The sequence below is a fragment of the Cupressus sempervirens genome, chromosome 3, assembly GCF_028749045.1.
Source record: "Cupressus sempervirens isolate cs-2001-9-10 chromosome 3, ASM2874904v1, whole genome shotgun sequence".
Classification (NCBI taxonomy): domain Eukaryota; kingdom Viridiplantae; phylum Streptophyta; class Pinopsida; order Cupressales; family Cupressaceae; genus Cupressus; species Cupressus sempervirens.
In genome coordinates this window covers 584,671,093-584,686,892 of record NC_143120.1, presented here as the reverse complement: position 1 = coordinate 584,686,892, position 15,800 = coordinate 584,671,093, and the positions used below count along the sequence as shown (strand labels likewise).

The 15,800-nt window shown below is 35.4% G+C and overlaps 1 protein-coding gene across 1 annotated transcript in view; it reads left to right on the top strand.

The window, feature by feature from the left end:
- The first annotated feature begins 1,792 nt into the window (after nucleotides 1-1,792).
- The window catches only part of LOC149567783 (26S rRNA (cytosine-C(5))-methyltransferase NOP2B-like), a 38,610-nt gene continuing 24,602 nt past the window's right edge, over nucleotides 1,793-15,800 (top strand). The window contains exons 1-9 of the mRNA XM_089821032.1: nucleotides 1,793-2,296; nucleotides 2,370-2,515; nucleotides 2,923-2,986; nucleotides 3,127-3,260; nucleotides 3,417-3,500; nucleotides 7,668-7,742; nucleotides 7,822-7,893; nucleotides 8,007-8,080; nucleotides 9,382-9,434. Coding sequence (XP_089677158.1) covers nucleotides 2,005-2,296; nucleotides 2,370-2,515; nucleotides 2,923-2,986; nucleotides 3,127-3,260; nucleotides 3,417-3,500; nucleotides 7,668-7,742; nucleotides 7,822-7,893; nucleotides 8,007-8,080; nucleotides 9,382-9,434 — 994 coding nt within the window. The 5' untranslated portion in view covers nucleotides 1,793-2,004. The remainder of the gene's footprint in view (nucleotides 2,297-2,369; nucleotides 2,516-2,922; nucleotides 2,987-3,126; nucleotides 3,261-3,416; nucleotides 3,501-7,667; nucleotides 7,743-7,821; nucleotides 7,894-8,006; nucleotides 8,081-9,381; nucleotides 9,435-15,800) is intronic.

The following is a 15,800-nucleotide window of genomic DNA, read 5'->3' as shown; positions in this document are numbered from 1 at the left end:
CCTGGAACCGAATACGCATATGGCCCTACTATCCCTGAATCTAACAATTGATTTTCTTGATCCCGATTTGAATAGGAATTGGTACCCTTCGTCACCTACTCCCGCAACTAGCTACTTAGCCACTCCAATAATGCCAACAAATTTCTCACATGCCATGACCCAATCTCAAACACTAGTATACAACTTTTTGCAAATCCGACACCCTAACAAGGGATATCACTAAAAAATGACACACATCAATCAATGCTGCAAAAATAATGGTTTCACTAGCAATTCACAATAACCTACTGAGAACTATATTGAATGGCAAGACATGTCCAGCGTTAAATCTACACAATACAAGACTCATTGAGTCAAAACTGTCAGCCGAGCCATTAGCACTAACCTGAAATGGCTCCCGCATAGACTGTTGCCAAAAAATGCCAAATGCAAATGATGAAATCAAGATTTTCTTTTTTTTTCATTATGAACCTGATTTGGTCGAAATTTTAACCAAATCGGGCATACAAACAAAAAGAAGAAGAAATCACAGACCAATATGGCCTTTGCTAAAAAAATTTGGTCAAAAAACAAGGGGAAATGTACTAGTGTACATGCATATGTTTCAAATTACAATGTTATAAGTAGGGGCTCCTATATATGAATAAAAGACTAATTACTCCTATACAATCTTATTTTGTCTTATGAGATACATCATTTCATATTAATAGAGCTTGAAAGCACAAGAATCCACATTTGATTGGAGAGAGCTATATTTGATTTTGAGGAATCAAAGAGCAATAAATGTTGGGTCACTTCCATCCACCTCTCACTTATAGCTATGAACATGACTACAAATAAAACTAAAAAAACATCTAATGTATTATAAATCTTCTTTAATCTTGTAACATCAAACATTTGAATCTATTTTACTCATCTTAAATAAAAAACCTTACACAACCCAATCTCTTGTCATACTCACACCCAAAGAAATGGTCTTATGGCGAGATCTCATAGAGGGCTTCAAAATCTTTTTTTAAAGTAGGGTCTTATGATGTGAATGAAAAATGCTACACGATTAAATATAATCTTTTCTTCAACACAAACTAATCATAATTTTTAGTTGAGAGTTTGAAGTAAGCATAATTTGGAGAAAACTAGAAATAATTGTCCCACAAATTAATTTTTTTATTCCTACCACATATTAATTATATAAAATTATATAATTTATTATATTTATTTACTCTGCTAAACTAAATATTCTAAACAATAAAATTCATAAGATCATCAAGTTGTATAATCTAAAAATTTAACTTCTAAACTTCAACTAGGAGAAATGAGCCATTTACTGCTCATGTTTGCAATGCCACCACATTAACTATTACCTTCCCCCTAATTACTGCCCTAGAAAATTTCGGTACTGCACACAAACATACCAAAACAAATCACCATGAACACCAATAGGCATTCATTTTTTCTTTCATTTTTGAGTTTTCTTGATTGCTGATTGGTCCATTTGTACAAAAAGTACTATAAAGACTATTGGGGGGTCTCAGTGACGGGTATTCAACGAATGTTTTAAAATGACACTTTTAAACCACCTCACAATTTACAAGTTCTACAAAGAATTCGTAAATAAGAGAAAACCGAAATGTTAGCTTTAAGCTCTTCACTCACCTATGGAGGTTCACCAAAAAAGAACGACAACTTTCAACATGCAGATTATAAATTGTAGGTGCACGAAGGTAAGCCTAAACGACTCTTGGGTCGTTTCCCTAGACTATCAAATTCATAAAACCACCTCCGTCATGCCGTCCCTTTTTTCTTCTTTTGGGTCATTGTGAAGTAAATTTCTAGTCGAGTAGAGAGGATCTGAAGACCCTTTGAGAGTTCCATAATTTATTTAAGCAAAATGACCTAAACTATCTTAAGAATATTTCCCTTCACATGCCGAAATATACTTCAGAGGGTTTATAATTTCTTCGGAAGGATTTACACCCCTCTCTGCAAACTCTCCTTTCTTCCATGGCGGGAGCGATGAAGAAACGTAAGGCAGGCACAGCGAAGAAGCCTCATCACGACACTATCAAGAAGAAGAAAATCATTCACCCCACAGATCCCATTCCATCTCGCAGCAAAAGCAACTTATTTGAGGAAGACGCCGCCGCCTCTGTCTCTCCCTCTCCATTGGCATCTGATAACGAAGATGAGGGGTTTTACGCGAATGGTGTTGAGAGTGATATTTCATCAGACGGTGAACCTCTAAGGGACGATTTTATCGAGGGGGACAAGCCTACCTTTCATGATTCGGACGAAGGCAAGCCATTATGAAACTTAATATTATTATTATTTTGCTTATTGCCAAGCACATATTTATTCTTTCAATGCAGAAGAAAGTGATGAGGAGGAGCTGGACATCGAGAAGAAGTCTCGTATATTGGATGCTGAAAAGGAAAGAGAGCATGACGAGGCAGATGCGGAATTGAAGCTTAATATTCAGCAAGAGTCCGATGATTTCACACTGCCCACTGCTGAAGTCAGTAAATTTTATTCAGTGCTCATGGTTTAGTGCACAGCATGATCACCAGTGTCACTTTTCCACGTTGATTTTTATCCCATATGCTTATCTGTATATTTTGGGTATTCATCTACTTCAATATAGATTTCTCGGCTCCGTGTCTTTTGGTTAAACAAATAATTGCATTTTTCTTACCCATGTCTTTTGTTGTTGGCTTGAGATGTAGAATGCTTGAATTGAACATATTTTGTAACAGACACACACTTAAATTATGCATGGCATATTAACTATCTGGGGCTATGTCTGTTCGAGCATTAATTAGTTTGCATACATGTTAAGGCGAAACTAGAGGTTCGGGGAATCAGATTATGATAGTTCCTTTTTTATTCTTTGCCTTTGTTCATATGTTTTGTACTGAATTTTAGGAGCTTCAAGAAGAGGGGAAGCGCCCGCCTGACCTCCCAAACCTGAAGAGGAGAATAAAAGAAGGTATGCTGTATTTTTTTATTGTTATTTCGTTACTTTAAACACAATAAGGCATCACTTGTTTCATCCATTTGGAGTATGTTTGATAGCGTTCATCTGTTTGATAATGTTCATTAATCTTACATATCGATCCTTTGTATCAGTTGTGAGAGTCCTTTCCAATTTTAAAACTTTAAGGCAAAAGGAGTCTACACGGAAGGAGTATACTGAGCGGCTTGTTGCAGATCTGTCTCTGTATTATGGCTACAATGATTACTTGATCCAGACCTTCCTCGAGGTTTGAGCCTAAGTTTTTGGAATTGTTGTTATTTTCTATTCCAGTGCCTTGTTTTATTTACTATTTTAGCAGTTTGTTTGCAGTTTAGTGAATTTTCAAAAAAATTAGACGAGGTGATATTATGCTGAATCACTGTAAACTCGTCTTAAATTTCAGATGTTTCCTGTTGCTGAAGCAGTAGAGCTTATTGAAGCAAACGAATCACCTCCGCCTACATGCCTCCGGACCAACACTTTAAAGGTCAGCAGCTGGAATAGCTATTATAGAGTTGAATAAAATATTTATTGCTCACATGAGTTATTGAGCATCTGTTTTGGATTTTCTTTTCTTCCATTTGCCTAATTATGCATGTAAAATATATCAATTTGCCTAAAACAAGCACACGAATGATGCATGTAAAATATTTTAATTTGCCTAAAACAAACACAGGAAAGCATGCACGAAAAGTATATTTATGTCTATAAAACAAACATAGGAAGAATCTCCCCGAGAGATGTATTGTTAAACTTAAAAAATACACAATGATAAACTTAAAAAATACACAATGACCCTGATTACCTATCAGTACTGTATGGCAAACTGGATCACAAAATCTTGCTTCATATCAACCTAACTGTCCCACGAGTAAACATTCTTAGAAACTTTGAGCAAGGATATCCAAATTTCTCCTTGCATTTTACAACTTACTGTTTTCTAAAGTCCCCTCAAAGGTTGAAGCAAATCCAACTTTTGTTTCACACTTGCGATGTTGACTTGTTACATTTAGCTTTGTATTTTCTATGTTCCACAGTCACATGCCTCTGCCTGTAGTTCCTTGGCCATTCTCACAACGTTCATACCTCCATTCTTGTTATCTTAATTTTAATTTTATTCCTAGGATCTGGGGGTACTTCTAGGTATTTCCTCATTGCATATCTAAACAGCCTCAAATGGTTGTCATCTTTTCAGGGTTTGTAACTTTTATGAAACTTATTGGTAAAAATGTTGAATAAAAATAATGAATGAGCAAGATGCTCATTTATAGTTTACAAAGACGATGTTTCTATTGTAAACCAGATTTGGACGACAACTTCAGACCATTAAAATAATAATAAACATGATATTCAGAGATAGTATTTTAATACCCTCCCCTAATGGTCAATTTGTCAACTACACCAAGGAGTTCCCTGAACTTAACAAACTTATCTAGAAGGAGGGACTTGATTTGAATATTTGCAGTCTGGTCTACCGTAGGAACATACTGCAAATCCACAGATCCATCTTCAACCGATGTATGATGTGACAATTAATGTCGATATGCTTGGTTTGCTCATAGAAGACTAGAATTTTTGGCAAGTTTGATCATTGTTTTAAAGGAAGGGTGAAAGGCTTGCCTGAGACATTTGGATGTCGAAAAACATCTTTTGAAGCCAAACTGCTTCACAACTTGCTTTGATTGTTCCCCAATATTCAGCTTCCGTCGAGAAAAGAGATACGACCTATTGCTTCTTACTAGCTCAAATAATAGCACTTGCGCCCAAACTGAAGACATACTTGGAAGTGGAATTTTTGTCATCAATAGATCCTTCCTAATCTAAATTTGCGTAACCTACAAGTATGGGAACTCTGGTTCTTCCATAGAGGATACTAAAGTCTGAAGTGCCCTTGACATACTCAAGATGCGCTTTGCTGCAAGCCACTGATTTGAAGTAAGAGCTGTCATGAAGTGTGATATGTATCTCATTGCAAGGTTGAGATCAGGTCTAGTGGTGGCAAGATAGATCAAACTGCCCACTAGTTGCCTAAATGCGGATTCATTGTCAACATGAGAACCAGATTTCAATGACAACTTCAGACCATCCTCAATTTGTGCAGACGTAGATATTTTGTCATGCATTTTGAACTGTCAAGTAGAGCCCATGCATACTTAGATTGAGATATGAAGATGCCATTATATTGCTGCCAAACCTTGACACCTAGGCAGTAGTGCAAAAGCCTAAGGCCAGTCATTTCAAAAGACTGACATAATTTTTGTTTGGTTCCTTGAATCAAAGGTGTCGAATTGCTAGTGATGATCAAATCATCAACATATATAATCAGAAGGATGATATTACCGCCATTAGTCTTGACACACAGATTTGAGTCTAGAGTACCATGTCTGAGGAGCTTGTTTTAGGCCACAAAGTGCTTTCACAAGTTTGAGTACCTAGTTTTCTTTATCAAAAACCTTGAATCCATGAGATTGCATCACATAAACCTCTTCTTGTAGCTTGCTATTGAGGAAGGTACTCTTTACATCTATTTGATGGACTTTCTAGCCACACTAAGTTGCTACGACAAGGGCTATTTTGATGGTGCTCATCTTTGTTGTCGAAGCAAAGGTCTCCTCATTATCAATTCCATCAGATTTAGAGAAGCCTTTGGCAATGAGACTAACCTTGTACTTCTCTAAAGTACCATCAACCTTGTATTTAACTTTGTAGATCCATTTGCATATGATGGATTTTTTCCCTGACAATTTTTTTGACAAAACATGTGCTAGTTTTCAACAGCCTAAGATGCTCAGTCTTCATAGTTTCTTCCCACTAACATATCCCTTTTGGCTTTGTGTAAGTTTGAGGTTCATACAAATTCTGAATGTTAGCCATCAGAGCAAAATTGATAGAATCAAAATATTTGCCCTTTTTCTGAGCATACTCGATGAACTCATCGTCATGGAGATCACCAATTGTTGTAGCCCACCATTTAGGCCGAAGAGTAGAAGTGCCAACTAAAGTAGCAAGAGGTGCAACAAGATCAAGTTCATCAAATGGAAGATCAGATGAATCCTGAGAAAAATCAAGTGGTGTAGTTGCATGTTTGGGTGAGCCTACAAGAGAAGGAACTAGTGGAGATGCAAGAACATGAATAGCTAGAGCCCTCCCATGAGGTGGACCTAATGGAATACAAACATCCAAGTTTTGAGCCTTAAGAGGTGGATTGTTTGAATTCATAATTGGAGGAGATAGCTGAAATGGCCCTTGTTCCTCGACACAGACGACATCACAACTGAAGACGAGATGATGTGTTTGTAACACCTTGCCAAGGAACTTGAGAGGAAACACTATTCTAACTAAAAGAATGATGCAATATATATATATATATATATATATATATATATATGTATGTATGTATGTATGTATGTATGTATGTATGTGTATATGTATGTATATGTATATGTATATGTATATATATGTATATATATGTATGTATGTATGTATGTATGTATGTATTGCAATTATGAATTTAGACGATCCACCGTATATATATATAATATAGTGGATCGTCTAAATTCATAATTGGAGAAGAGAGCTGAAGTGGCCGTTGTTCCTTGACAAAGACCACATCACGATTGAAGATGAGATGATTTGTTTGTAACACCCTGCCAAGGAACTTGAGAGGAAACGCTGTTCGGACCCAAAGAATGATGATACATGCACACACACACATCAAGAAAACACTTGCAAACTCTCTCAACTTAAGTGCATTAGTAAATTGACATTAATATCTCATTCATTCAACAAGTACACAAGTTGAGAGTGGAAGTAACAATGTCTCTCTAATTGTACATTTCATGAATGCAATTTAAGGGAAGATCTGTCAGGATTTTGTAACGTCATTACTAGAAGCAACAACTAAAACCTAACGACAAGAGAAATTACATATCATCCTTAGTCTCATTGTAAAGTTCCTAAGATACTTCCTTTTTGAACATTCATAACAATAAAGCATTCAAGACATTCACTATATCTTTCACTAACATATTCATTTCCTTTTTAATCAATTACATTAACCTGATGGACATAATTTTAATTCTCTTGTAAAGAATACAACCTTTCATACTATTAGCCTCATAGACAATCTCTTTTAAGTGACCAAGTTGAATTAACAGTATATTTCAATTCAGACTAACAATCACAAGAGTACATCATATCCTACTAAGTTTTGAACACAAGTACATACATATCAAACATAGGTTCATTAATACTAGATCATTACATAATATCATTTTCATAATTTCCTTCTTAATGTGTCTTAACCATTCACTTGGGAGTCATTAATTAAGGAACCTTTGATAAAAGTACATTTCAATCATCAAGATATGTAATCCTTTTCCTTTTAGTTCATGCGTACATTTAAACAACATAATGCACACTTTCTTCTAGATTCATTTACTTACATTTTTCTTAACTTCCTACAAGCCAACACACATAATCGTTTCTTCTATTTCATAGAAAACATTTTGATAGAACACCATCATAATAGGTTTGGGAAACTTGTTTTTAGTCATGTTTGACAATGCATATAGGTCTGTAAGTTTGAAAAAGGATATTCTTGTCATATTTATCTAAATTGCCGAAACGGTATAATAATAATACATTTCTGCAGACTCGTCGGAGGGATCTTGCTGGAGTTCTAATTAATCGAGGGGTAAACCTTGATATTCTGGGTAAATGGTCCAAGGTAAAATTTGCTTGGATTTTTCTCCGGATTTCAGTACCTGTTTTTCTCGTGATCCTGGCTAATGTGTACTTTCTCGCAGGTTGGATTGATTGTATATGATTCACAAGTGCCTGTAGGTGCTACCCCAGAATATATGGCTGGTCATTACATGGTTTTATCCTAACCTAACTGTGAAATATTTTTTTTTGCAACAGTTTACTAATTTGGAACAATTAATGATTTTGTATTTTCGAGCTTATGCCATTTTCTGACACATGATTACAGCTTCAAAGTGCCAGCTCATTTTTGCCAGTGATTGCATTAGCTCCCCAGGAGAAAGAGCGAGTGGTGGATATGGCGTAAGTACAGTGTTATTTCATTTTATTTTATGCAAAGATTCTTATAATTTTTAACTAATGTTATTTTATGCAAAGTTTATTATAATTTTTTACCTTTATTTTACTTCAGCTGGTTTTCCATGATAGAGGATGGAATGTAAACATAAGCTGCTACAATTTATCCTCTCACATGTTAGAGTTATTTTTAGGAGCACAGAAATTAAATCAACAAAGAAACTTTACCAAATCTAGAATGCTTGTGTTACATTAATAAAGGAATTAGAAGATGTGATTGAAATCTCAAAGCAAGATAAATTGTGTTGCACAATTGAACTATTATTCCACCATATCCAAGTTTGGCTTTGATGCTGGTTGATTTGCCCAATCTTCAACAAAGGGAGTCTTTCGTAATCCAGGATTGTACAAACAATTAAGGCTATTCAGTCTTTCTGATTTAACAATTTCTTTTCTGATTTACGATGCATAATGGTTAATTTAGTGTCCTCTGTGGTTTCCATTCGTCTTACTTTGAACTGCATATGCAATGGTCTATTGACAGTTGATTAACAGGTTATGTGATTGGAACGTTTTTTCTAGTGTTACTTTGCTAGTATTATTCAACTAGGCCTTGCAAGTTGGTGCATTTTAACATGCAGAGCAGGGTTATTGGGATTTTGAGGTTAACACATGGTGATAGCGCGTTCATACATGATATGAGTGTTGGTAGTCTGACAACACCATAATGAACTGTGCAAATATTGTATAAACTTAAGTTAATGCCTATATCTTTCATCTCCCTATCTGCCATCTCTCTTTTGTGCTGACAATAAATGACAGATAAAGGGACACATATGCTGTGCTTGAATATTATAACTGTTGCGCTAGTAGTTGGATTTCTAAGATAAAAACCCATTTGAGTTGAATGTTTGCAGACTTTGTAAAATGAATATTGATCTACATGTATATGCATGGTCATACAACTTGCTACATTCTAATTTAATTTTGATGCTTCCATAAATCAAATAAAGTCTGCTTGCTCTCATCCTAATTAATTTTTTTGTTTGAGGTCAAGTGAAATAGGATGCCTTAGATATTATATCTTTTAAAATGCCTTCCTTGCTACATTCTAATTTAATTTTGATGCTTTTATAAATCAAATAAAGTCTGCTTGCTCTCATCCTAATTAATTTCTTTGTTTGAGGTCAAGTGAAATAGGATGCCTTAGATATTATTAGGATGCCTAAGATATTATTTCTTTTAAGAAGCCTTCTAGTTTCCTAGTGGGTTAACAATAATTTAATAAGTGCGCTCTTTATTCTCAGAGCTGCACCTGGAGGCAAAACAACATACATTGCTGCTCTAATGAAAAATACAGGTATTGTTCCATTTTTTGTGTGGTGATCTGTGCTATTTTACTTATTTTTTTCAAATTGTAAATATGAATACTAGAACCTTTCAGTGATTTCATTCATAACTGTTTACCATACAATTTGTGATGTAAAATACACCCAATTTTTTTTTTTTGTTTGAAAAAGATTTGCCCATTTGCTTAGTTGCAATCAATAAAGAAAATGTCAGGTTACTGCTGTCACAACTTTTGTTTCAGTCAACTATGCAAATTGATGCCCTTGGCCATTATAAAATTTCTGATCTGGAGATTTTACACATCTAACCATCAGACTATACATTGAAATAACATCTTAAATATGAAATTTGGCAACTTTCAGACATGTAATGGCTGCATCAGATTGATGCCATTCAGCAGCTTTCACTAAACTGCATTCTGTAGCAATTGATCATCACCCCAATGTGCTGAGAGGACCTAGGGTACCTTCAGAAATTCCATAAACTTTCCTTAAGTGCTCAGCTCTTCTAATCAGCAACTCCAAATTGTGATATTGCTATCATCATTCAATTGTATAGTTTGCAAGTCAAACTCATTGAACCATGTTTCATGTGTAGTGATTACAAGAACCCATCTCTTATGAGAATGAATGGGAAACTTAGCACTCATTGCATTTAGGTGATGCATATAGAGGTGAAGCTCGAGCACTTCCCGGGAGGTTACCCATCCTAGTACTACTGCAGCTCGTGCGATTAACCACGAAGTTTCCTCCAAGGTTAAGCCCATTTTTCTTACAATCCCATTTGAAAAACTTTCAACAAGTGTTGTGCTTGTGCCTTACAAACAGTTCATCATAAAGCCCTTTAAGCTCATTAATTGATAAGTAGGAGATACATTCTACAACAAGTCAAATTGTGATATTGCTACCAAGATTCAATTGTGAGTTTGATCGAAACTCATTGCCCCATGATTCATGGGTATGGTCCATAAGAATCCATGTCTCATGAGAAAGAATGGAACACTTAGCACCCATTACATCTAGGTCATGTTTACATAGGTGAAGAACTGTGACTTCTTGGGAGGTCACCCATGCCAATTTACTTCAGCTCAAGTATGCTTAACCATGAAATTTCCTCCAAGGTTTAAGCCCACTTTGTTTGCAACTCAATTTTCAAAACCTGCACCAAGTGTTGTGCCTTATGAACCACCCATTTTAGAGCCCTCATTAAACTAATTCATTAACAAGTAGGAGATATTTTTTACGAACAAGTCAAATTGTGATATTTCTACCAGGATTCAACTGTGTAGTTTTTGAGTCAAACTCATTGACCCATGTTTCATGAGTAGTGGTTTACAAGAACCCATCTCTCATGTGAATGAGTGTAACGCTTAACAATCATTGCATTTAGGAGATGCTCACAGAGGTGAAGCACCAAGACTTCTTGGGGAGTCATCCATCCTAGTACAACTCCAGCTCAAGATTGCTTAAGCGTGAAGTTTCCTCCAAGGTTAAGTCCATTTTTCTTGCAATCCCATTTGTAAAATCTTCAGCAAGTTGTGCCTTATGAACCATTCATAATAAAACCTCTAAATCTCATCAATCAAGAAGTAGGAGATATTTTCCTTAGCAAGTCAAATTGTGATATTGCTGGCAGGATTCAATTGTGTAGTTTTTGAGTCAAACTCATTGAACCATGTTTCATGAGTATTGGTTCAAAAGAACCCATCTCTCATGAAAATGAATGAAACCCTTAGGAATCATTGCATCTAGGTGATACTCATAGAGGTAAAGCATTGAGACTTCTTGAGAGGTCACCCATCCCACTACCACTCTAGCTCAAATATACTTTATTATAGAGTTTTCTCCAAGGTTAATCCCAGATTGCTTGCAACCCCATTTGCAGAACTTTCAGCAAGTGTTTTGCTTAATGAACCATTAATTATAAAGCCCCTTAAGCTCATCAATGAACCAGTAGGAGATATTTTAGCAAGTCAAATTGTGACATTGCTATCAGGATTCAACTATGTAGTTTTGGAGTTAAGCTCATTGACCTATATGAGAAGTGGGAACCCATCTTTATGAGGATGAATGAAACACTTAGCACCCATTGCATCTAGGTGATACAGACAGATATGAAACACCAAGACTTACTGAGAGGTCACCCATCTTAGTACCACTGCAACTGAAGTGCGCTGAACTTTGGAGTTTCATCCAAGGTTAAGCATACTTTGCTTGCAATCTCATTTGCAATTTTTTTTAACAAGTATTGTGTTGCTTCCCAAAACCATAGATTGGAATCCTATGAACCTTGTCAATTCAATGCTTGGATATTCAATCGATTATGGCCAACTTGACAAGACTTGATCGGGATGATCTTTGTCTTCTGCACTTATGGCTCTGCATGACCAAGATGGGTACACCTATTCCTAAGCCAATTTCTTAGGCTTAAAAGTGCTTAGAAATATATTCCCTTCAAAACTTTTAATAATGACTTTATACTATAAATGCTTCGTGTGATATCACTTTAAATATCAATATTCAGAAAATTGAAATGCTTATATGGAATTTAAGAGATAAAAAAATTCGTACATGTAATGAGGAATTATAGTAATGAACCGCTACTTTTAACAGTAAAACGGATGATAATCCTCTAATGAATTTCAGAATCAGTACCTTATTATTTGGGCAACAGAGTCTATTTTAATGCAGGCAGGAGAATACACACACACACATCATCAATTGTTCAAACTTTCTAAATGTAAAAGACTTAAATCATATACATAATTTAATGCTAAGATGAATGGATTTTAACTTCTTTGGTAGGAAGACCAATCAAACAAAGATGGATGAGCACACTTGTCTCTCTTGTAGTCTCTGATTATAAAACATTAAATACTGTGAATAAATCTGTTATAACAGACTTGGAACAATCCACCAATTGCTTTAGTGACCTTAAAGGATGAAAATTGTCTGCAGCTTTATAACTATGTTCCCAGTGAATAAGAACAGTAGATTTTGTAGTTCATGAGAATATATGTGTATACTTCTGGCAATGATTCTATCTATAAATCAAATTATGAACTCCAATCTTTTCCTCTAAAATAATGTTTCTTCTGTCTCTATCTTGCTCTTATCAATATATTATATCATATGTTATATGTTGTCCTCTGTTTGTTCTGAGTATCTATATTTATATGTATTCAAAAGGGTGCTAAACTAAATTTGAATCAGTGCACAGCTTCAAATTCCCTAATCCGGTTGCAACTGCTTAATTACATATCATAACCCCAATTGGTTAAAACATATAATAACCTCCTGTGGCTAGCGGCCAATTTGTCTCTTCTTATTTAAGATGGTAATTGATTATTATTGAAGCGGAAAACTATTTGGATAATCCCACAGGCTTGGGGAGCTTACAAATTCTTGTGTTCATATTTCCTGCTGCTGTTTTTAAAAATCAACTCCTGTGGATAGAAGAAATAGTGACATGGTCGAGTTCATCTCTCTATTTCGCTTTTATTTTTCTTATTGGGCATAATCCCAAGATAAAGACATTATTCTATCATTAAAATGAGGACTTGTGTGGCTTCTTCCCTGGTCGCCTCTCCCGTGATCTTTTAATCATCTCATTAGAGGACACATCATTAAGCTTAACTCCAACAATCGCAAGTGTAAAATCTAATGCCAATCTTTCCGTAATAATCTGTAGAAACTTCCTTATTTCTAGCCAAGTGTATTGGTGATGCGGCCTCAAGAAAAGATGCCACAGGTTCAGAAAAGGCTTTGTTTAGTTGCATTTTAAAATTGTCTTTTAATCTAAGATGATTTTGCGCAGACACTATAAGAATCAACATCTTGCTGGAGCTTGTGTGGTGTTTTGAAAAATTCCAATTTGTTTATTGAACTTTAGTAGCGTTTTGCACGTCCTTAATCAAACAGTCCCAGACAATCTTTTGCACAGCGTCAAACAACAGCTGCAAGGCCTTCATCATCTCTTACATGGTTGGCATTTTTTTGTTATTTCAACCCCATTGAAATAAAGAACTTCTGCATCATAAATGATTGTCCTTTGTCCATAATGGCGCCTTCATCTTCAAGCCTTTGTTTTCAAACTTTCCAGGTATTCATATATTTGACTTTATGTCAAATGATCAGGAAATGCAGTATGGATTCCTAGCATCATTATCTACGAGATGAAAACATGAATAGATTAGAGAAAGCAAGTTGAAATGCTTGAATGTTAAAATTAATGAGTATGGCGACATTTTTAGAATTATCTTAGGAAGAATAATGATTTACATGAAGATTAAGAATTATTTTGCTATAAAACTGTGACTTGGAGATATGGGATAATACTTATCTTGACTAGTTATTTGGAAAGATCATTGAATCTTTGTCCTAAAATAGGTATGTAAAAATAAATATATTATTAAGCATAGGATAAAGGATTTAGAGAGGGTGCTCAAATGAAGGCTTGCAAATTAGTGCTCTATCAGTGGCTCTTGTTGGGGATATATGCCCCTTCTAGGTATAATGAGTATCCCAGCTTTCTTTGGATGAGGCAGACCTGCAAAACGATAAAGCAAAAACAATAATTAATTTATGCAACCATGTCAGAACCATCAAATAAAAATATGTAAAGGAAAATTAACAAGGGAAAGGAGAACCCCCTGAATATCTTCATGAGAAGAATGGCTTAAAGTACTGTCCATGTGTCCATGGAGGCTTAAAGTACTGTCCATGTGTCCATGGACAAGATACTCCTGCATGTGCCCATTTGTATCTTGCAGAAAGTAAGAGTGCTCTCCTGCGTTTTTTGAAATGATGAAAGGCTCTAAGGCTTCAAACTTGCTGTGCTTTCCCTTTTCTTGTTCCTTAGCATTCCACTTCAAGATCCTATCTCTCACCTTGAAAGATCTGCTTTTAGCCTTCTTATCATGGAAAAACTTAATTTGCTTCTGTTTGATGATATTCTGCTCTTGTGCACTTCTTCTGATTTCATCAAGTTCTACAAGTGCATTCAACCTCTCTTCCATAAAATCTATGTCTTCTAAGTATTCTTCAGTCATGAATTTATATACTGGAAGTAGGTTATTCAGGGGAAGCCTTCCTTCTTTACCATAAACCAAGTTGAAAGGAGAGAAATCAATATATTTCTTTATTGTGATCCTATCTGCCCATAATGCCAGGTTTAACTTGGAGTCTCAAGCTCTCTTTTTGTTATCCACCATTCTCCTAATGATCTTCAATATGTTCTTGTTGCTTGATTTGGTTTACCCATTTCCATGGGGAGGGTATGGGGATGAATAGGAGACAGCTATACCATACATCTTACAAAAATCAGAGAACTCTTTTGAGCTGAAACACACATGATTATCTGCAATAATCTTTTGAGGAACTCCAAACCCGGTGAGAATATTTTCCATTAAGAACTTAATAACTACTTTTCTCACAGATTGCCTATTAGGTGTGGCTTCCACCTACTTGGTGAAATAGTCAGTAGCCACCAGGATCCAATTATGCTCTTGACTTGACTTGTCACCAATTTCTCCTATGAAGTCTTTTCCCCACATATGAAAATGTTCTTCTGTTTGCAAGCTCCTTAGGGGAAAGGGCTCCATCAAACTTTAACTTCCTGAAGATTTTTGGACAAGCCTCACATTTCTTTACATAAGCTTGACAAACTCTGAAGAGTTGTGGCCAATAATATCCTGCATTTTAGGTCTTATGTACTGTTGTCTTGGCCGGAAAATGATCACCACAAACTCCTTTATGCGTCTCCTTAAGAATAGATTCTGTTTGACATGTGTTTAGGCACAAAAATAGAACTCTCTATTCTTCTAGTAGAGGTAACCTTGAATTAAAATATATTTTTCTGCTTGAAGCTTAATAGTCCTTTTCTGATTATCATTCAAATTATCATGACATTTCATATGCCTTAGAATATAAACTATCTCACTTACCAAGGGCACCTTTCAATGCTGACTTTTGTATGCTCAAGATCAACTTGATACACTTGTGTTGCCTCTAGATTTGCATTTGCCATGAGTTTGGCTAGGCCTTGTTCTCTTACTAACTTTGTTATTTGGATATCAATATTGAATTCTTGTACTACATATTGATTTGTACTTGACGCATATTTGTCATACCTTTGTTAATTTGTTTCCCACTGCGAGGATTCCCCGTATTTCCATTATAAGAAAAACCACCATTCTCTGGAATACCTTTGTTATGCTGTCCTGAATTTCCAGCACGCTGACCATCACTAAAACATTTCCCAAAGCTCTCATTCTGGTTTGTTTTTCCATTCTTATCATCCACATGATCAAATAGAGGATTTATATGGCTACTGAAAAAGAGAGGGTCTAAATTTTTTCTATGTGGGGGATTATACT